General features: G+C 38.6%; 1 protein-coding gene across 2 annotated transcripts; it reads right to left on the reverse strand.

The window, feature by feature from the left end:
- Positions 1-578: 578 nt before the first annotated feature.
- LOC124126967 lies at positions 579-22503 on the reverse strand. 2 transcript variants are annotated; one of them, XM_046490493.2, is made up of 2 exons: positions 22387-22503; positions 579-3481 (listed from the first exon to the last, which is right to left on the reverse strand). In XM_046490493.2, the coding sequence occupies exon 2, from the start codon at positions 3441-3443 to the stop codon at positions 2442-2444; it is 1002 nt and encodes a 333-aa protein (XP_046346449.2). In that variant the 5' UTR covers positions 3444-3481; positions 22387-22503; the 3' UTR covers positions 579-2441. The 2 variants fall into 2 exon arrangements, with proteins under 2 accessions (XP_046346449.2, XP_046346448.2); XM_046490492.2 differs by lacking the exon at positions 22387-22503 and adding an exon at positions 13882-14127.
- Positions 22504-23251: the final 748 nt, after the last annotated feature.

The raw sequence follows: 23251 nt of genomic DNA on the forward strand, positions 1-23251 counted from the left end.
ATGTACAACATCTATACAGAAAATGGACGGCATCAAGAAACAGTTCGGTATAAGCGTGTTCGTTATGAATGTAGTTTACTGAAGTTTGCAGTGACAAATAGCCAAGCTACAATGACATAACATCAGCCTTCACTTGGGCTTTCCAAGGCTTAAATCTAAACAATGTATAAATGTGTAATTAGTGAATAAAGGGTCAGTGTTAATAACTGGCAATCTCTTGTTACATGGCAGTGTATTTTATTGTCGAACAATGATTGTAACTGTGTTTATATTGTTTCTGTTGAGAACCGGTAGACGCTCATTGCATTGTGTTTGGGCAGTGATTAGTCGTCGGGAATAAGTGCCATTTAATCTTAGCAGTCGTCAGGAAGTAAGTATATTTAGAGACCAGTGTGGTGTGTTAACTTCCGGTATACCGCGGGGTGGTATCGAATATTCTGTTGTTTTTTGGAGTGAGTGAGTGAGTTGGGTTTAACGCCGCTTTTAACAGTATTCCAGTCATATCGCGGCGTGTCTGCTTAATGTGGGAGGAAAGCCCGAAGTGATGCAGGTTTCAGACGTTTATCACTTCGGTGAAACCCACGAGCACGGGTATGATGCTGACAAACCTAGAAACATAATCGGGGCGAACCGGGATTCGAACCCACAATCATAGGTTTCTGGCGTGCCCAAGTGAGCAACTCTGCACAGCGAATCGCGTGCCCCCTTGTTTTTTGGAAGTGAGTCGGACTGTATATAAGGGGAGAGTAGCGTGTGTGTCCGCATCTCCCGCACAATTAGTACGACAGGCATTTAGATCACATCACATTAAGTTATTTTACGTAGATTCCTGGATTAACATATTGTTTCAATTTGGGAATCGACACGTAGCACTATACACAAGTTACATAATATTTATAAACGGATGAACAGTAAGTATGTTTAATACATTCGTCATGAAAAGTAAATATATTTATAGATATCATGGATTCTCATACCAGTCTATATTAAATATGCTTACTTTTCATCCTTGTTGATAGATTATGTTTTGTGTACAAGTTAAGACGCTCAGTGCATTCATATTTTGCGATGTTGAATTGATTTTCATTCGAACATATTTGGAACTTATGTTATACATGATGATGGATGATGATCATGGTTATCATAATGAGACTTAAAGAAGCACAGTACCCAACCGTCGCGTTGTCCCAAATATTGCCGATGCGAAATAAATATATTTTCTTTGAGTTAGTGAGTTGAATTTAATGCCGCTTTGAAGAATATTCCAGTTATATCACAACGTGTCAGCTTAATGTGAGAGGAAAGCCTGAAGTGATGCAGGTCTCAGACGTTTACCGTTTCGGTGAAACCGACGAGCACGGGTATGGTGCTGACAAACCTAGAAACATAATCGGGGACGCTACTCTGCACAGGGTGTTGCAGTGCCTAGGGCCTCAGTCACACTTTCAGGATTTTTACTGGTCCTTGATAGGACCATTCCCGATTAAAATTTGTCTAAGGTCTGATCAAGATCCTGTGATTCGTGGCGGGAAATTCACAAACAATCAGATATGGTTCAGGAAGAGTCCCGAATTCGTACCGATTCTCAATCCGACCCGAATTGTATCTTCCGCATGGTCAAAAACGACCGAATCTGTCCCGACAGCGTCCCGATTCTCCCGATGCGATCCGACAGAGATCAGACAGTGACCGGACAGTGAACCGCCATTCGGCAAGATCTGGACGCAATCTGACTCAAGCGACAAGAAACGGCAATGAACAATTCATACCCGTTCATCACGACAGCGCCCCGCTCACAGGAGGTAGTCTGGACAACACAGGACATTGTTACGATTTTGATCCGATTCAGCAGAATCTGTCACGACATAGTCACGATTGTATTCCGACTAGACAAAATCGTTTCCCGAATATTACGGGACGCAACATACTGTCGGGAGTGCTTGGCCGACCTCTCGGAACCTTTCCCGATCCGTAGGACTCTGTTACGAATGTATACGACTGCGTTTAGACGATGATAGGACATTCCAGATCATTGTGGATAGTAATCCGACTTTTTCTCTTTCCGTGTCGTAGCACTGTCTGATCTGAATTCGGAGCCATAGTCGGCACTGTGTAAACCTGGCCTTAGACGACTGAGCCACCAACAATCTAGGAAAATGTGTATTTTTTTCTTATTTTAACTGTATAGAATATGCTTTGAAATACGTAACAAAAATCATTCGTACTTAACTGGCAATAATTATTTTCCATTTACTATATACATATTGATTGACTATTTTATGTGGTGATACTGTATCTACTTATTCTACACTGAAATAACACAGAAAACTCTGGGAATGTATGGCTAGGTGACAAGCACGTGGCACATGAGTGTATACACCATTGATGGTCATGCGTTAGTATTAGTAGTGGTCGTGGCAGAAGATTAATGGTAAAAAAATCTATTTTTTCCATATAACATCATATGGCCAAGTTTTAAATAGCTTCGGGTCGAGCTTTTCGCCCCCAATACGTGGCTCGTAGGCAGAATAATTTAAACTTAATAATAAATCTACCAGTCTGTTTCCATTGACATCTGATTTCATAAGCACCCATTCCATAAGAATTGCTGGAACATCTATCTCCTTGAAAAACCTCTTGGCACCTGAGATAACATAGTATTCGTACTCTTGTATGTCCATTTTTATAACTGCCTTCTTGAAAGGCAGATAGGGCAAGATGTCGTCAAGAGTTATTGTATACGAGTCTGCTGATTCCTCGCACGGTGATGCAGGGGACGAACCCGACGACGCCACAACGTTTGTACCGCCAACGTTGTCCACTTCCCGTTTGAAATTGACAAGGCTATTGTTTGCCCCGAGAGGGTTGAATATGATGGTCATCCTGTCTGTGAAGCCACTCTTCTGAATGGACTTACACAGTCGCTGGACATTCTCTATGAGCGGATCCACAGATACCACCTTCCTCCCGAACTTGGCCACAGACAGGGAGTAGGCGCCAACATGAGATCCTAGATCCATGAAGCCAAGCTCAGGGTCCTTGTTCAATTCTGAGCCAATAAGATCTATATTTTCTGGTTCCCATGTCCCAACCTCCTTTAAAGTTTTGGACACAAACCTGTCGACCACGACGTCGTGTATATGTATCGGTATCGCGCCCGACGACGTCCTCAGAGGAACGCAGTCCAGGTGAACGGTCCACGTACAGAACTCGTGGAGTTTCTGCATCTGACTACCGTTGAATCTGTACACCTGCGTCTTGCCAGAACTTGAGCGGGGCTGGGCCCAGTCAATTTTCTCCCACGTCTTTCTAGGACTGGACGTAGTATCACCTCCCATCATACTCGTGAAAGGCGGCAGCACAACGTGTTCTAGGATCAGCAGGATGCACGCGCCAGTGAGCATCATAAGGACAAAAGGCTTCCGGCGCTGCATCGTCATCATTGGTTGAGGCTGACTTGATCTGTCGTTACAGCTGATGCCTGTAAAGTAGACAACACCAGAATGAGACATAGACACAGTGAAACGTACCGTTTTCAGTGAAGTAAGAAAAAGCAAAGACAATTATAATAATAAATTTCAATAAAAAAAATAAAAAATAATATTGGACCATAAAGATGGTCGTTCAAAGGTATTACGTTACACAGTTTGAAGGACAGGCTTATATTATGGTGAGTGAGTGAGTGAGTGAGTGAGTGAGTGGCACAATATCGATGGTTCGTAGGATCTCCTATCTTGTCAATCAGTTTATTCAGTACTTAAAATGCCACAGGTCTATAGTACAATGCGTATTTACATGTAGGTGACGTGGTTGTTAACTAACAATTCTGTTTCTATGTGACATAGCGTGATAAACATATGTTGACAGGTTACATAACATAGTATCATTAGATGAAGTTAAAAGATCTACAAACTTATGAACATTCGGGTTTACAGAGTAGAAAGATGGCAAATATTCATCACGTAAATGTTTGTAAGCTTGACATACCAGGAGAAAGTGAAACTCATCTTCAATTGAATTTGTGTTACACAACGTGCATATTCTGTCTCTTCTATCAGTGTGATTATATCTACCAGTCTCTATATACAGGTTGTGAGAGGAACATCTAAATCGTGCTAAATTTTTTAAACTCAAGTTTACAGAGGTACGCCTCAATTTCAATATTACTTTTCATGATTCTATAATATAAACATTTATTTGATTTGGACATTAAGTCTAGCTATTTCTGCAAATACATATCTTTTAGTCTCTGGGTGAAGGACATTAAAAAGAGCGGTTCTAATTCTACACACTGATTACACCACACATAATTAAAACCCGTGATAAATCATAATTCTTTTACGTTCGTTACCCAATTTCGTTTTCCAGTACTGTCGTAGAGTTATAACATATCATAGCACTTCCTGGGGTTTCTATCATTATTCATGTTTATCAAGCGAAGCCAGTATTTAATAACTTTTAAGTAGGATTGAATATACAGCGGATATCGTCCCGTTTCTCCATATACCATTATGCTGGACGTACTATTTTTAACTCCTAAATATTTCTTGCACACAAACAAATGTACTTTTTCAATTTGATCATGAATTTTTATACCCCAGATTTCAGCACCATAGTGTAGTATTGGAATTATCTTTTAAATTTTAAAATATGGTCTAAATGAGATGACTCTTAGAAATGGAGACTGTCTTAATATACCAGTCAAAACCATTCTAGCTTGTATAGCAGCTTGACTGACGTGAAAAGACCATGAAAGTTGATTTGTGAAATAAACACCCAGATATTTATAGGAAGATGTGGTTTCCAAAATTTCTCCATTGTGAAACCATTTTTCATTTGATGCTAGTTTTCCCCCATTTTTAAAGACTATAACTTTTGTTTTTTTCTGTATTTACAACTTAGTTTTATTCTTTACAGAATTTTTCAAGTTCATTAATTTGCCTTTGCAAACCAATCACTTTCGTGGAGCAATGTATGACATCATCTGCGAACAGCAACAGAAATAATTCCGTAAGATCTGGATGTAACTGTATACCATGGGAGCAAGTTTCTTGTATTTGAGTAGCTAATTCATTAATGAAAAAAGAAAATAGAAACGGACTCATTATACAGCTTTGTCTAACACCTAAATCAATAGTAAAACTTTCTGACAGTTCGTTATTATTTCTTACGCAGGCTTTAACATTGGTGTATATACTTCTCAAAAGATTACTCATTTTCAAGCTAATCCCGTGCGATTCTAACAGTGTCCATAGTTTTGTTCTATCTACTCTGTCAAACGCCTTTTAAAAATCAACGAAAAGTGCATAACATTTTCCACCTCTTTTACTAAGACATTTCTCTATTAGACTCTGTAGTGTAAAAATATTATCGATGGTAGAATATCCCTGTCGAAAACCAGCTTGTGCTTCACTAATTTTCCCATTATATCTGCCCAATTCTGTAATCTTTTATTTATAATGTATATGAACAATTTACTAAAGATGCTTAAAAGTGTTATACCTCGGTAGTTAATGGTATTGTTAATATCACCATGTTTATGGATGGGGACAATTATGCCAACCGTCCATGATTCGGGGAAATTCCCACTCTGTAGAATATGATAAAAAACAAGTGATAAATATGGTATTATGATATCTGCACAGTGTTTGAATAATTCCGGTAGCATTTTGTAAATTCCAGGCGATTTATTGTTTTTTCAAATTATCTATGCTATTCATTATTTCCTGAAAAGAAATTGGAGAATCTAAAATGTCAGTTACGACATCATCAGTTTCACGATTTCGGTCACACTCTGTAGTATGTACATGGTCTATACCCATATCATTACTATTTGATTCGAAAAGAGTTTTAAAGTGAGAAACCCATTCTCCTGAGCTGATATCATTGCCTTGGGAATATTTTCCTCTAAGTTTTCTTAATATTGACCAGAACTGGGTTGAGTCATCTATACTGTTTGCTAAGAGTATCCTTTATTTTGGGAAGTAGTTATTTCGGTTTTTGTCTACAAATGGCATTGTACTTATTTCTTGCTGCATTATAAAGTTGTAATGAATCCCTGTCTTTAAGTTGTCTAAACTTATTTAGGTACTTACACCTCTGTCGTTTCAATTCGATATAATCGATACTCTTATTAATATTGACGGACACTTCTTCCTGTGACATGTTTAGCACAGTCTGTGCCTCATCTGTAAGTTAATTTACTCTGACAGTTTCACAGTGCTGAACATCCCAAACAAACTTAGAATCAGGAACGCTATCACTACGAGAACTATTGTTGCTACATGGGTGAGGATGAAGCGTCCGTAAAGTCACAGAAACTGGAAGATGTGGAGAGTCAGCACGTGATGAAATCTCGAAAGATGATGCAATTACATAGTCCACAAGACTGGCACAGAGTGATCCAATAAATGTGTAATCTCCACGTCCTGAGTCTGATCCACATCTCCCATTCATGATATGTACGTTGAAAATTGAACACAAATCTAGTAAAGATTTACCAAAGGCATTAATGTTCTTATCCACAGAGTAACGTGTTTCTTTAAAATAATCTAGTATGAAGTCGTAACGCGACTGGCAAGGCTTTTCTGTTTGTTCAACTATGACATCTTCAATAAAGTCAGCCTTTGTTCCTGTGCGGGCATTAAAGTCTCCGCCACAGAGAATATACATGTAATTTTCAGATGTTAAAATATTATACAGATTCTCGTGAAATATATCGATTCCATTTTCACAATCTGCTGACATCTTAGTGTAACATGTGGAACCTTCTGGATGGATGTAAGCACATGCATATAAGAAATTGTGATAAAACCAAACATAGACCTGTCAAATACAAAGAAAATAGCATTTTCTGTTATCTTAATAGAGATGAGATACTTAAAAGACATCCTTTTAATCAAAATTGTAATTCCACCGGGGAGTCTTCCATGGTCTGCTAATTTGTCTGCACATTTGTACACATACTCATATTCAGTAAATATTTCTGATAAATCATGGTCAGTGACCCAAATTCTGTGGGGCCAATTATATCATACTGATGTAGGTCATTGTCCATTAACCTATATACAAGTCCTGAAACGTTCCAAAAATTGAAACTAACACTGGCTGTGTCATCACAGTCCTGGTGACTTTCAGTCACTGTGAAGTGTCGTAAAATTTACCTGGACACCATTCACACCTTTGCCCTTGCCCTACCCCTATTCAGTCTGGCCACACCCCTATTCAGTCTGGCCCCACCCCGGAGCTAGCCGGTCGTGAGTGTGATCTCAGTTGTGTCCCGGTACCTCGGGGGGATTTCCGGGGCACTCGCTGCTGACTGGGTGCTGAGATCTCCTATCATCACGATATTATAGAGATTCCTAATCATTTATTCATGATATAATCGGATTCGCACAATGGACTCGGCAGAGATATCTTATGAATGTGGAAATGTTTTGTCGCAGTTATTTATTTGAACAGCTCGAAGTAATGATCGCTTTAAACGTTTACCGCTTTTGTGAAAGCCACGAGCAAAGGAATCGTGCTGGCACAACCCGACACGTCGTCACGGGGATCCCAACAAGCTATTACAGGTTTCTAGCACGCCTATTTCTAATAAGAAACATATTCAATACCACACCCATTTTCCAATAATGCAACATACGATATGTGTGTCTGTGCTAGATGTATATATGTCTGTGCATGTTTTTGACAACCTGGTACAAAGAACACTACTAATTGCACCCTTAAGTACTTCTCCTATATACATGCGTGTATGTGTATGTGTGTGTGTATATATATATAGTAGTGTTCTTTGTACCAGGTTGTCAAAAACATGCACAGACATACATACATACAGTGTGTGTGTGTGTGGATGTAATAACGCTAAGAAATGAAACCTTTATGTGTCTGTATTTTGGGCCATTGGCCTCCATACTGAATATATTGTCTTGTCTTGTCTTGTCTTGTTTTGTCCTATTGGATGCGTAAAGATAATATCTATGAAATGAATACCCTGGCAAATATTTTGCGATAATCATAACTTCAGATGTCAATCCTGGCTTCAAATAGAGAGGATTTAGGTTGATGAACTCAGTATGCTAACACCAAGTGCAGTCTGGACATAGTCGGGTCAGGACCACTCATACCAGTATTAGATATCCGATAACGTCCTAGGGAGCTCCGTCAGGGTTCGAGGACATGCAACAAACCAAGCCACCGAGCGTCACCATACGGCCCAAATTGTCGCCTGTCACGACCCTATTGTCGCCTGTGAACAACAGACTGTATTTCAAAACCCGTGCAATGTGTGCTACAGATTAGTTCACCAGTGCCGTAGCCGGGGTGGGGTGGGGTCGGGGGTCAGTTGCCCCCCCTGGATATTTTATGGAAAACATTTTTCCTTGTGAAAGTTAACTTGATTAAGAAATTAATAATCTTAAATCTTAGTCAAATAAAGTTAACTACGACCTTGTTCACATGCACCTATCGAGCCCAAAAGGCTATTAGGGTACATTGACGACAACGCAATTTGACAAAAGAACAAATACATATACAGCTGTCATCACTGATTTTCCTCTTTGCGAACACCTGGTGTCATCACTGATTTTCAGTGGTACATTCTATTCTAAGTAAATCATAGCGGGGGTCACCAGAAATAGGCTTCACACATTGTACCCATGTGGAGAATCGAACATGGGTCTTTGGAATGACTAGCGAACGCTTTAACCACTAGGCTACCCCACCGCCCTTGTGTTTGTTTTATGTCAGGCAAATATTATATGTACACCTAGTACATACTTAAGCACCGCTACGTTGGTGCTCACTACTTGTTTCCATCTGAAATAGCTGTATTTGAAAATCTTATTTCTGACGAGACACGTTTGGTTTCGTTTACAAAGTAAAATGCTCACTTTAATATAGAAACCGAAATCGATCATCGAAATCGAAAATGGTTATATTTTTGTCTAAAATAACAAACAATAAAAATCAAGGCTCATTAGTATAACTAAGTTATAATCGAAATAAAATATCCCATCTCCATACCGAATATCCAATAGCCAGTCTTAGGAACAGTATTTGTCAGTCATCTCTTTGACATCAGATAGATGCGTGTATGTACGGATAACCCGGAGAACCAGATCATACCCCCTAACCCCCCAACCCTCCATCCCCGGTACATATTCACAGTTAGACCCGCACTAGATAGTAGATATACTCTTGGTATGTATAATCCATCAACACCCCCCGTGAATACCTAACAACGCATCAATTTAAAACTGGTATCACTGTTTGTGAAAACAGTACTGGTTGTGAAAAAACGAATTGTCTTCACATAACAGTGCTGTTGTGACAGCCTGTAGATATTTAATTAATACATCACAAAGTCATGTCAAGGTGAGTTGATAATCATTTGGTACATACGTTTTTTTAAATGATCGACGAATACCTGGAAAAATATGAATGTAATCAGAAAATTCAATAATAATATCCTGAACAAAATATCATTGATCATGAATATTTTTTTTTTTATGAAAGTGTGTAAATTCTTATATTTCAGTACAAGATATTTTTTTCACATTCTCAGGCATGAAACCGACATGGGTTTTTTTTAATATTCTGTACTGAAACATCAGCTTGCTTGATCAGTTAGAAAAAACATATCAACTTAAATGTCCGGAACACAATATGTATAAATGAGGGTATAATACTATTTTGAAACTGATGATTGGTTCAAATTCTTTAATACATTTTACAACTCTTGGTAGGTTATCGAACCTAAATTCCGCAAAACCAAAGAAAAATGTTAGCTCCATGTCGTAGTCATGTGAACCGTTTCAATATATGTGGAACATATTCATATTTTTATATTTCTAAAAAGCTCCTCATATGTCATAATATGATTCCAAGACTGTATGGAGCGTTATTCATTGACAAAACACACATAGGGAACCGTATTACAAGTCTGTAGAGATGATTTCCATATTCCACATTGTGTGAACAATTTCATAAACGAATGTTTACACACAATAGAACAGGAGCAGTTATCTGAAGTACTACATCCTGATATTATATAAGGTTTTTTTTATTGCTCTTTGCAGATGATTTGATTTTAATTTCAGACACTATTAGGGGATTATAAGTATTGTGTGGACTGGAGTATGTTGGTTAATATTGTTTCAGTTAATATTGAAAAAACTAAAATTGTTCTGGGCGGCTGAATAATAAAGTACTGTCGGAAATGCTAGAAAACTGCTTTTTGCCTGTTGAAAAGGGATATAATTTTTCACAGACTGTTGTTATTGAAATATCGAGTAACTGCCGATCGCCCTACCTGTGGCTTGAAGTATTTTAGTCACAAGGAGTCCGATCGACAAGTTTACAGGAGACACATTCTAACGAAAACAGGAACTTTACATTTATTCAAAGTCCAATGATGGCAGACTGAAACGGACTATAGAAATATGCGCACGTGACTCCGTTACAATGATAATAATGTAGTCTTCATAAAACATCTACTCCACAAACAAAAATCATTTTGAGAAAATTTTAGAAGTGCAGCTTTTAAAATGACAAATGACGCTGCGTTTTTTTTGGTTAACATTGCTCCCATGATGCATGTTACGTTACACTTGCATAGCCATAACCAAGGTACACGATATGGAATCTGTACTTGGATATGCATACAAGGTCTTTACACTTTAGAGTGATAGAGGGAAACCATTTATTAATTGAGATAGGATGAAATACCGAACTGCCCAAGCTATGGGGTTTTCTATTCATACCATCAAGTCTACGGTATGATAAGAAAACTAAACAGGTATAGGGGTGGTCTCAAAAACAAAACTGGGCCGTAAAAGGATATTAGACAGCTTTGATAGAGGGTGATTAGGCGTATAGTGTACAAGCTTTATGAGCAGAAGGTAACCCTTGTAGTAAAATTTGGAAGGAATTAAAGATACAAGTAATGTTTCCCGGACTGCACTAACTATTGCTTGGGATTTCGATACACTGCGCGTGGCGATGACCGAGCACTTTTCAGGGGAAAATATTCCATCCTGTCTGTGAGGTCACATTATCTCCGAACCATTCATAACTATCACAGTCAGGGCGTCCAGATAATTTACCTTGGTGAATCATTCCACTGACTACATGTGGCTATTGGCAGATGGACAAAAGGCACCCATAGACCATCAGGTAAATGTAATCGTGTCATTGTTGTGCACGCTGCAACCCATGATATGGGGCTTATTGATGGATGTTTTCGAGGCGAAGAAAAACACTGGTGATTTTCATAGGAGGTGATGTGTTCATAGACTGGTTGGAACTTCAGCTACTGCCCATTTTAAACAACGCCAGTGTGATTGTCATGGATAACGCCAGTTAATATAACGTCTGGGAATCAGATACTGTCGCCCAAACCATGAGTAGTCTGAAGGCGACCATACAGGAACATATGACTTTGCTCGACTTCAGACCATATGAAACCGAAAGTTCAACTCATGGAGAAAATTCGGCTGAATAAGAAACCAGTAAAGTACAAGACATATGTGCTGGCGGCACAACACGGTTACGTTGTCTTACGTACGGCAGTCAGACATTGTGAGCTCAACCCTGTTGTGTTTATCTTGGCTAAATGTACAGGTTTCGTGGCAAGACATAACACAACATTCAAAAGTACAGATTCACATACGTCATCAGCGGAGATAAATGCTACCTCAAGAAACCATCTGTAGAACAACAACTACTTCTGGATTCCAAAACCGCAACCTTCCAATACTCATCCAGTTTCATAGCTCTTAACTGGTCCATCATGTTTCCAAGCAAATATAATGCAGTACATATCCTAAATTGCTACCTCATCAACGCATGTCAATTAAGTACAATAACAGCAATATTTTGAGACCACCCCCAACTCGGTGACATTTGCACCTGGGAGAATGCACGGGACTGTGTGAGGTCATCACCTCGGGACAGGTATTAGGTAATTTACCTCAGGTTATAGGCCATTTCATACATGCATGACAACACACGAATATTTTCTAAGTTTATCATCATTTTACCTGTAAAAGTACATTTGAAGGGTAATCACAGTGTCAGTTAGGATAGGCCAGATTAGGGCAATTTGCGTTATTTTGATATATGCTCTTTTTATAGTCCTATGACTCGTATTTATTAAAAGAAGCCAGAAAAGCAGTTTTCTAGCATTTCCGACAGTACTTTAGTAAAAAATGATATTTGAATCGACAACTTGTGGAACTCACACAAGGGTATAAATATTTAGGTTTGTTTTAGGCAGCAGGCTGTCACGGACACAAGCTTTAAGTAACAAGGCAGTTCAAGCTACAATTGTATTAATTAACCTATTAAGAAGCATTAATTGTTAACAGTCTTATTCCCCAAAATTTCGTGTCAGATTATTTGATTCTAAGATATCACCTATGTTATTGTATGGGTCAGAAATATGGGCATTTCATAAAATAGAAGAAGTTGAGAAAGTTCATTTATATGCGTGTAAATGGTTATTGAATGTTAAACAGTGTACATCAAGTAGCGGTGTATTGGCTGAATGTGGCAAATTCAATTTACATATCAATGCAAAGATTAGAGCTTTTAAATATTGGCTACATTTAATGTGTATGCCGGGTACCCGTTTACCCCAAAAGTGTTATGAAATGATGTATCTATACTATAGTCAAGGAAAGAAGAACTGGGTTACTAATATCAGAACAACGTTATTTTCTCTCGGATTCGGTCATTTTTGGTTATCACAATCACCCGGTAATGTACAGGAATTTACTTCGATGTTTTTGCAATGTTTGAACGACAATTTCCAACAACCAGGACACAGAAGTTTATGTAATAGCTCTAAAATGTCCTATTCTCATTTTAAATTAACGTTGAAGTGTGAAGAATATGTCTATTTGTGTAACCGTGAGTAAATTCCGGTCATGTAGGTCAAGGTCTTGATGCAGTGCACACTTGCTGGAAATAGTAGCCGGTAGAAAACTTAACATCCTTCGTGAAGAAAGATTTGGCAAACTATGTCAAGTTGGCCTCATAGAAGACGAGTTTCATTTCCTGCTAGTGTGCCCTGCATATACTCACCTGCGCCATCTCTATGTTCCTTCAAAATATTATCTACACCCAAATGTCCATTAGTTTAATATTCTTTTATCTACAACTAACACAAAGCTCATTATTAATATCGCTAAATATCAGTATCATAGTAAAGAAGAAAGAACACGTATTTTATCATTGTGATTGTCGCCATAAATATGTGTCATACAGTTTGTACAAAGGGTCTGTGGCCTGTATAGTACTTAATAAATAATACTCGAACTCCCTACTTTATGCCCAAAGTCAAGGTAAGAACGGGGTCATAATTCGTAATCAAAGCAGGGGTAGTATGTGATATTGCTTTGTGCATCGTATGTATCGGTCGACTGACAAACATGCGCGACAGACTGGCACAGTGAAGCAAAATTAGAACATTGAACATTTACCAACGTTGCCAGACAATTTCATTTCTTTTAACAGTCTGAAGCATATTTGTTCAAGCAATTTCAGGGACAATATATTGTTTTTGATAAAATACCTGGCCTTCATCCTCTGAGATTATCAAATGGTCCGTGCCTGCGACTGATGTAGAGATCGATAGAGACAGGCGTGTGACCTTGAGGATAGGACGGGTGAAGACGGGTGATATATGCGCGGTTCCACTCAGTTAATATCAGTTAATATCAGTTAATTGCTTTATGCGATCACCTTGGAGAGCGCATTGCCATTTTTTGGTCAAAATGTCATGCAATAACACATTCAAACATTTGTGATACTTTCAAAATGGAAAACAGTTTGTTACAGTTCTGTAAACATCACTGCAAGGAGGCATAGAGTTACCTTGTTTTAGTAATCAATCCTTTTTTATCCACGGTCCATATTTGAAATGCTCTCGGCTTTCTTTCCTCTTGTACTCGTTTGAACAGGTAGACGGGGATGTCACGTGAGGGGGTGTTAGGGGCAATGGCCGCCTTCGTTTCAACACATCCACTATGAAATGACCTCCGCTTTATTTAACCTGTTTGCCGATCTGCGGTCCCCGCCCGCCTCACTGAACACAGTGCCCACACTGGGAATTGATTCAACCCTGGTACGAGAGGCTCTAAGCTCCCTTCTGTGCAATTCGACAAAGGGTCACACAGAGAAGCGCCACATTGGGAATAACCACTTTTGCCGAATGATACAAAAGAGTTTTAGAGTCTCTATCATGAGGGATTAAGCAATTCCCTGTGTGGACACTGTGTTCAATGAGGCGTGAGCAGGTCGGTGGCCATACTGTGTTACCTGGATATTGTGCTTATTTATATTTCTTCTGTTTTAGTCCTATCCTTTCTTCTCATTATCCGAAGTGTCAGGATGAAAAGATAGGGTGATATTGGGTCACCCTGTCTACAGACCTTTTCATTTTAAAAAATAGATGACAAATGACCATTTGATATTACACATGACGTAGTATTATTAGTTAATATGTGAATACATCTGAGGGCCAAAACCATATTTTTCAAATTATTTCATCATTACTTTTGGGACACACTTTTTCAAAACAGATAATAGCTGGTTTCTCGTTTTTTTGCTTCAAACAGTCTGATGTTATCACTGGTAACTGGTGATTTTGTGACCTTCCTGGAATGAAACTTGTCTGGTTTCCATGAATTAATAGTATTTAGAGTTAGATGCATACTGTTGGCTGTACACGTACTTGGTATTTTATAAAGTAGCTTAAGTCGAGATATTGACCGCCAATTCTTCAAAGTGTGTCTGTCCTTGTTTGATATGGGATACGTGTGATAACACTCCTACTAATCATTGTGGTTAATTTATTGTTATTAATTTTGTGTTTGAAAAATCTGTAGACACAAATGTCTAAATCTTTTCTAAAGAAGTTGTAAGAGATTGACACGGAAGCCATGATTACCCGGGCTATTTGTATTTGTATTTTTTATGTTTTTACTCCTTTTGATATTTCTTGAAATTCTGTTGTTTTTTTCCTTATTCATAAGAAAATCTATTCACTTGTTCACAACAAACGTAACTTCACAATTAACACATCGTTTTTATGGGCTTCAACACTATCAGTAAAAGCACTGCTGTGCGGCGCCTGGCGATAAGTGCCTACTGTTTAATGCAAATTGTGAGAATGGCGGGTGCTTTATACCTGTGGGGAAGGACATGTTTATCCTTTTCGAGAACACCTATTTCACAGCTATTTTGCGCCTTACGCCAAATATTAATCTGTTTCGGCGGATAATCTTAACTGGTTATTCTCTTGCACGTCTCCTTGAATTATTACCTCTCCATTGTCAATAATTAGCACATTTATGAGTTTACTTGTGTCATTTCTGTTTTCAAAGTTTTTAACTAGATGTTGTTCACCCTCTTCATACCACTGGATTTTATTTCAAATTTGTATCGTTCTAGATTCTTCCACACTTATTGATTTCTAAATCTGCTTTGTATTTTGATATACAGCAAAAGATTCTTCATCAATACGTTGAATACTTATTTTCTAGTACATATTTTTTGTTTCAAACTGTTTTGTATTTTCTCTTTTTTCCTCTGTGATTTCCATTGGTGAATTTTTCGTATTTCGGATGTTTAGTTGTTGTTTTCATCAGCATATTCTTTGTTTCTTCTGATATTTTAGGTACAGGGTTCATATAACCTTCGTTTCGGAGCAGTGAAGTATTCAGTTTCCAGTAACCTTTGCCCCTAGTTTGGCTGTTGGCATTAGACAATGTTAACATGGCGACACTGACCTGATTCACAACCCGGTAGAATGAATGATTCATAAGTTAAATTACATGTGTAGGACCCTGATCCGTGGCGGATTCTCAAGTGTATGGCAGATTCCACATATTCGGCAGATATTGGCGCATACTGTGTGCCAGATATCATTTATTATTCATTGTTGTCAATAGTTCCGTCGAAGTGTGATGTTCACTGCAGTGACATACCAATTGTTATTTTTCACAGCAATGGAAACATCACTTTTCTCAACTTCTGAAAACTCGGTCTTTCACACTGAAGTATATAAAAAAGTATTATAAAGATTTCATAAATAGCGGCAGACTTTCGATGATCAATGTTGTGATTTCTCTGGATTATTTTTATCATTTCCCCTTTGGAATAGCCTCGTCGGTGCAGGGATTGCATATCGGTACTTTTCTTAAAAACGTTCCCCGAAGTTTCATCATAGAAATAAGTTTCTAAGACCATACTTTCATTTGCCGGAGTTGATAAAATCCGGAATATTTTCACGCTTCCGAGATTCGGATTCCAGAGCCTTTACGCGAAGAATTCTTGTATTTTTAAAAAAAAAAATCATCTAAAAATCATGTCGAGACTGTCGTTTGGACATTAATCGACAAGATGAATATTGGAGCACTTTCATTTAGTTCTCGTCATACATCTATCATGTCATGTTTTCTATTTGTTCAGTACTGTATTTCTAGCTTTTTATCATTACTGTTTTTATAACTTTCAAAGTCTTGTGACGGGTCAAGAACTAGATCCCAGTCCCCACATATTATTACAGATTCATTAAGAAAATCACCGATGTTCTTGAATAATGTATTATATATATGGAACGTTGGATCATCACTCTCAGATCCACACATATTACAAAGACGAAGTGTTATTCTTTCAATAGTTTTACCTGTGAAGAGAATTTCGATTTACATGAAATTCAGTCTTGTGGATTTGTTTTTCAAAATTACTATAAAATAGAATGGCAGCTCATCTTGTGTTTGGTTTGTATATGCAATGTAATAAATGCTTTTCAGTCCATACATGTCATGTTGTTTAGAACATTGAATACTATGCATACACAATATAGAATATTTTATATCCCGGTCCTATTTTGTTGCTGCCAAATCGCTAAAGTTTATATAAAACTAGCTCTACTTTGTGAAGATCCGGGATAGACTAGGTCATCAGCAACCCATGCTTGCCGTAAAAGGCGACAATGTTTGTCGTAAGAGGCGACTAGCGGGATCGGGTGGTCAGTTATCCCAATTGCGTAGATCGATGCTCATGGAGTCAATCACTAGATTGTCTGGTCCAGACTCGATTAATTACAGACCGCCGTCATATAGCTGGAATACAACAAACCAAGCATAGTGCAAATAGAATTTACCAATTTGAATTAAAGTGATCAACCTGAAAAAAAAATCTCAATCGAGATCTTGGTATTTCGTCATAGTGGTATTTTTTAATATTGCTTTTGCAAATTATCGTTTCAGAGAGGGTCATGAAAATAGTGTCCGCTATATTATGATCCTATTTTTAAGTATGACAAGTATAAGGAAGGATAATTGTTTTCAGTACATTTGTACGTGAAAAAGCTCTTCCCGGGTAAACAAAATGACCGGCCCAACACGTGGCCTAAGTAAGAGATTTTACGTCCGCCCCACGGCGCTATATAATCTTTAACGCGACGGGGGGGGGGGGGCTCACTGACTTGGTTGATGCATGTCATCGGTCCCAATTGCGTGGATCGATGCTCATGTTGTCAATCACTGGATTGTCTGGTCCAGACCATCTTCCCGAGCAAGAGAGTTAACTGACTTTAAAAGTCCAGTTTCCACCGAGTTATTTCCTTTCCAAGCTTCTCCTATGGACCAATCAGATTCCACCTCTCGTATCCCTTGCATTTGTTTCAAACAAAATGGCGGCGGCGAGTCAGGTCGATCTGCTCGATAATCAAGATCTATATTGTGATAAAACGGGTCTTACATCGCGAAGTGCATCAAATCACGTAAAAACCTTGATTTAAATTATGAAAAGATTTGGAAAATTTGGCAACGAGTTGGCGGTGCACATGCTTTGCAAATCTTGCAATCGACCGAAATCTGCACGAAAGTTTACGAACCGGATTTCGATTTCGGTGCGCGATTTTGATTGGACGATGCAAAGACTCTTTAGTCCAGCAAAAGCTTAACTCAATAATACCAGCCTAGTTCGGCAAGGGAGGAAACTGGACTTTTATAGTCAGTTAACTCACTTGCCTCGGGAAGATGGGTCAAGACTTGATTATTTACAGACCGCCGTCATATAGCTGGAATATTGCTGAGTGCGGCATTAAACAACAAACAAACAATACTAGTAGATTAGTGGTCACCACATTTAGTCAAAATGCCCAAGAGTCAAGGAATAAAGTGTTTCCTGAAGCTCGTGTGGGATACTGACGCGGTTAAGTTGCCGAGGAACCAAGGATCATGACATAGGTGAACGTATAGTGGATCCTGGCGCAGCTAAGGAATGGAACTCTGTACAGCGAATAACGGCGTCGTAGGGCCACCCACCTACCGCAAGAGTATCTACGTACGAACATCACCAGGGGATTCCTGGTCGAGTGGGTCTCCAGCATGCCGTGCATGTCGTAAGGTGATCTCAAACACTTTGAACAGTTTATTTCTCTCCAAACCACCGGCGGTGGTACAAAAGAGTACAAAAGAGCAAGCATGTAAACAATATATCAATGTGACAAGATGACAGTACGTCATGCATGGATATGTTAAAATATCTTTTCTGTTTTGTATTTTCTTACTGCTTTAAATATTTCATCAATAAATCTCGATAGGCTCTTAAGATTTCTAATGTTTTGACTGGACAATAACCTCTTAAATGCATACAAATTAGACCATTTATTTTGGTAAGCAGTTGGTCAGTATACAACTCTATGTTTTGACAGAGCCTGGCATCTAAACAGATAATGGAATTCGTCTGCAACTGAAGGAGAGTTGCACAGTTCACATACACGATCCTCTTTCTTTACATTATTCCAACGGCCGATTTCAATAGGTAAATTATTGTTATATGTTCTGAATTTTAAGATTGGAATATGCATATTTTTTTGTCATTAAAAGGTATCTTTCAAATTTTGGTTTTCTGTCGTCAGATGCCATATTGCATCTCCATTCTTGTAGGAATTGATCCTGTAGTATCTAGCCTACCTTTGCAACCAGCCATGTGGTATTATTGGTATTAGGGTTATAGAATATGTGTGTTAGGCCACAGTTATCTAATATAGTTTTAATCCGTTCTAGCCAGGGATTGCTTACATCATGATTCCTTTCAACAATGTGATAAATCATTTGTGACAGTTTCTTATCACACATAGGTGTTGCGATGTTCTGCCAGAATTTAATTACACGTTTTGAGATAGTTATGCGTAGAGGTTCCCTGCCTTATTCGCCTTAAACCATAAAGTTTAGAGTTGATGCTCTTAAGCAATTTTTAAAAATGTTAAATGTACACGCTCAATAATTTGTAAATTTTCGTATCCCCATATTTCTGAACCATATAACAAGATAGGTGATACCATAGAATCAAACGCCGATATAAGGCAATCGAGAGGTAGATTAATATTTCGTGCTCTCTTCAGGAGACAGAACATAGCTTTCTTGGCAACAGAGGCAATAGATTGATAGCGCTTATCATCCTTCGATTTCTATGGAATGTTATACCAAGGTAAACATAGCTATCTACTATCTCGAGGTGTTTTCCACCAAACATGAACTGGAGTTTTACTTCGTTTAGCAGGGCCACTGACAAATATAATAGTTTTTCTTGGTGAAATCTATAAAAGCACAATACAACTTTTGTTTGCTATACTTTAACATATTGATGATAAACATGTTGTCTACTGTTGAGTAGTTTTTCCTAAATCCAGCTTGTGCGGGAGACAGGATGCTATTGTTATCAGTGAAAGATGACAATCGTGTATTTAGTATACTCGTAAAAAGTTTCCCCAAGCAAATCAAAATTGTGATTTGTCTGTAAGACTTTGGATCTGGTGAGTGAGTGAGTGAGTGAGTGAATGAGTGAGTTTGGTTTAAAGGGGTTTTTAACAGTATTCCAGTTATATCACGGCGTGTCAGCTTAATGTGGGAGGAAAGCCCGAAGTGATGCAGGTCTCAGACGGTTACCACTTCGGTGAAACCCACGAGCACGGGTATGGTGCTGACAAACCTAGAAACATAATCGGGGCGAACCGGGATTCGAACCCACAATCATAGGTTTCTGGCGCGACCAAGGGACGCAACTCTGCACAGCGAATAGCGGCGCCTCAGACGACTGGGACACCCATGCTCCCTTAGATCTGTTTGGTTACGTTTCTTTTTAAATACAGGCTTGATCACACCGGTTAGCCATGCATCTGGTATGTTACCAGTATTGAACACAGCATTAAAGTAATCAAGACACACGGGTGCGAATAATTCTTAGGAGTTTACTATATACTCATTTGCAATGCAATCTGTACCAGAAGCTCTGTTATTTTTCAGACTTTTTACAGCTTTGCGTATTTCTTCTATTGTGATATCACTATTGAGCATTTCATCATCGTGCATAGTAGTATTTGGATATTCTTCATCAATAATTGTGTCTGTATTCATGTCTTTATTTATATCTTTATAGAATTCACAATTTTGTTCGATATCAGGCTCAGTGTTATTTACCTTACTCGTATTCTTGTTCAGAGCGTTCTAGAATTCACGTGGACTGTTTTCGATTGGCTCTGAATAAATTACATAAATCGTTTCTATGTTTCTTGATATGTTTGTCGAAGCATTTCTTATATGCCTTCGATTGCTCTCGGAAAAGCTTTCTATTTTCAATAGTGTTACTTTTCTTAGATTTCTTTTTAGCCTTACGGAAGTAGTTCCTTTGTTTTTTACATTCGTGACCGAACCAAGGTTTTTGCTTTCTCTTAGTGGGAGCGTCCGCATCACGCCGGTAGCAAGATCTCACCCCGAATGTTGCACGTGCAGCGTCGACTAGGACATGTGCGATTTCGTTTGCTATATCATTCATTGTGCTTGGTTTAGCGACTCCCAAACGAAATGACTTTGCTAATTTGACAAGACAATCAATCCGGTCTCTATCGATATTATCAAAATATATCTGTCTTTTAGTATTCTCAAATCTTTCCGGCTTAGGTTCACAGCCCGTCTTATTTTTCACTGGTTTTGTTGTGCGGTTTTGACTTTCTGAACATTTTGATTTATCTAGAGAAAACCTTATTGGGCAATGTATATCAGAAAACAATGAACAGTAACTTTTAATTTCAAAATCTTTAAATAAATGAAGACACATTGTCGACAAGATCACACTCTTGTCCAGACACGCAGTGTTCCCAACCATGTTATCTTGACCCATACGCCCATTGCATATAAATAAGTTCAGATTCTTGCACAGTTCTATCAATTTTGCACCCGAGTTATAACCTCGTGATGTATCCTTTGACGACCTAACCCTTGGAAGAGAAAGATCATCGAGTTCTGCTTGAGGTTCGAGTTCAGATCTCAAATAATTTATGTCTATATCCAACTCATCAAGTATGTGTTTCTCTATGGTACAATAGTCACACAGGTTACTAGTTTTAGCGTTACAATCGCCCATCAGTACAACATAATCACTCAAGGATAGAGTATGTAATATGGATTGTTCAAGTTTATAGTATTCATCTTCATTAAAGTATTTAGAGTTTTCGGGTGGAATATAAACTACTCCTAAATACAGGTCTTGCTCGGTATCAAATAGCCCCTTAGACATTTTAACCCAGAGAATATACTCACACATTTCCTCAATGGGGTTGGCATATTTAGCATAATTTTCTTTTATTGCAAAACCGATACCTCCTGATTTTCTTAAAGCACTGCTCCTATGTTGGAGATAGACATGGTAACTCTCAATATGGATATCATCCAATATATCAGTTTTGGTTTCCTGGAAGCCTAGTATATCATTGTTATCAATTAGATCAATGAACTCGGGGTATTCTAATCGCCTCCTTGTTCCACACACATTCAAATTTAAAAAGTGTAAAGAGGTAGGGCGATTGTCAGAAGCTTGGATATTAACCTCAGTAATGCTTAGTGGTGGTATACATATATTTACAGTATAATGGTGTATGTTGGGCAGTTTAGGAGACCCATCGTTGGAAGTGTTAAAACTAGAGTCATCAATATTGCAAACACTATTCATATTTATGGCATAATTTTCCGTCGTTCTCAGTCCCAGTTCAACATTGCGACTGAGAGTAGCGCAACCAACATCACTGGTCTCGATCGCATCGACAGCGTCATGTTTTGCGGTATGATGATAGTGTGGGGTTTCATCACCAACCCACTTCATACAAACAGAGTCATCAGCTGACACAGTGGAGTCAGGCAGTGTCTTAGTGATCCCAATTGGGGTATGACATAAAACATTATGAAAAGTTTCCTCCCTGTGCACTATGGACACAGGGTCACACACCATGTGGTCCACACTTGACAGCGGGCTATCACGGTCACCAACAATATTTGATACTCTACAGCATACAGCATGAAATTGCCTCACCGGAATATCCTGCAGTAATGGTTATGGCTGTACGTCGCTGTCAGAGGCAGTCACACTGGCTGGATGTGGTTGGGCATAGTTGGTGACAGGCTGGTGACATGGTGTGATCGCCTTCTGGCCACAAATGTATTCCTACGCGCGGCTTGGCTCGGCTTGTGCAGATGAGCTCTGCTGGGGGTCCGGTATACGGGGGTGGTGTAGCAGGTTTCTCAGGAACATCATCAATAAAGAGTCTATCTACAGATATGTGCGCTTTCTTGCCAGAACTCCTTGCTTCCCTCAGTAGTGGCATTTATACTTCCCTTCTGTATTTACCCAAACAGAGGAACCCCTAAGCTGGAGGAACCCCTAAGCTGTAATGTTTGATGAAGTGCCACAAACAAGATAGGGTGGTACCCGCTCATTTGAAAAACAACATAATCGTGATTGAATTCATTTTGAATTCTGGAGATCGACAAGGTTTTTGTGTACCAAGTGGTGCGTCCTCAAAACCAAAACATGAACATTTAACTGAAAAGTTACTTGATCCACTTTATTTCACGCCAAAATGCATTCAACAGATAATATAAGTTTACAAATGGACCTTTCATAGGGTAATGAGTTCCACTCGAACTTGTAGACATCCAGAATAAGTTAAACACTTCCGGGTCTGTTCAATCTGGAAATGTATGCTGGCTAATATACGTATGAAAAATATTTAAACAATAGCTTGGAATTACTAACTTATTATTAACATAACATTGTATATCCGTCCTGTGAAAGATAAGAGGTGGAGCTGTAATATAGAAGTATACACGGACAGGGAATGGGAATCTTACAGGTGATAACAACCTTACAGGTGATAACAATCTTACAGGTGATAACA

Source organism: Haliotis rufescens, unplaced genomic scaffold (genome assembly GCF_023055435.1).
Source record: "Haliotis rufescens isolate VD_foot unplaced genomic scaffold, xgHalRufe1.0.p SCAF_26, whole genome shotgun sequence".
Classification (NCBI taxonomy): Eukaryota; Metazoa; Mollusca; class Gastropoda; order Lepetellida; family Haliotidae; genus Haliotis; species Haliotis rufescens.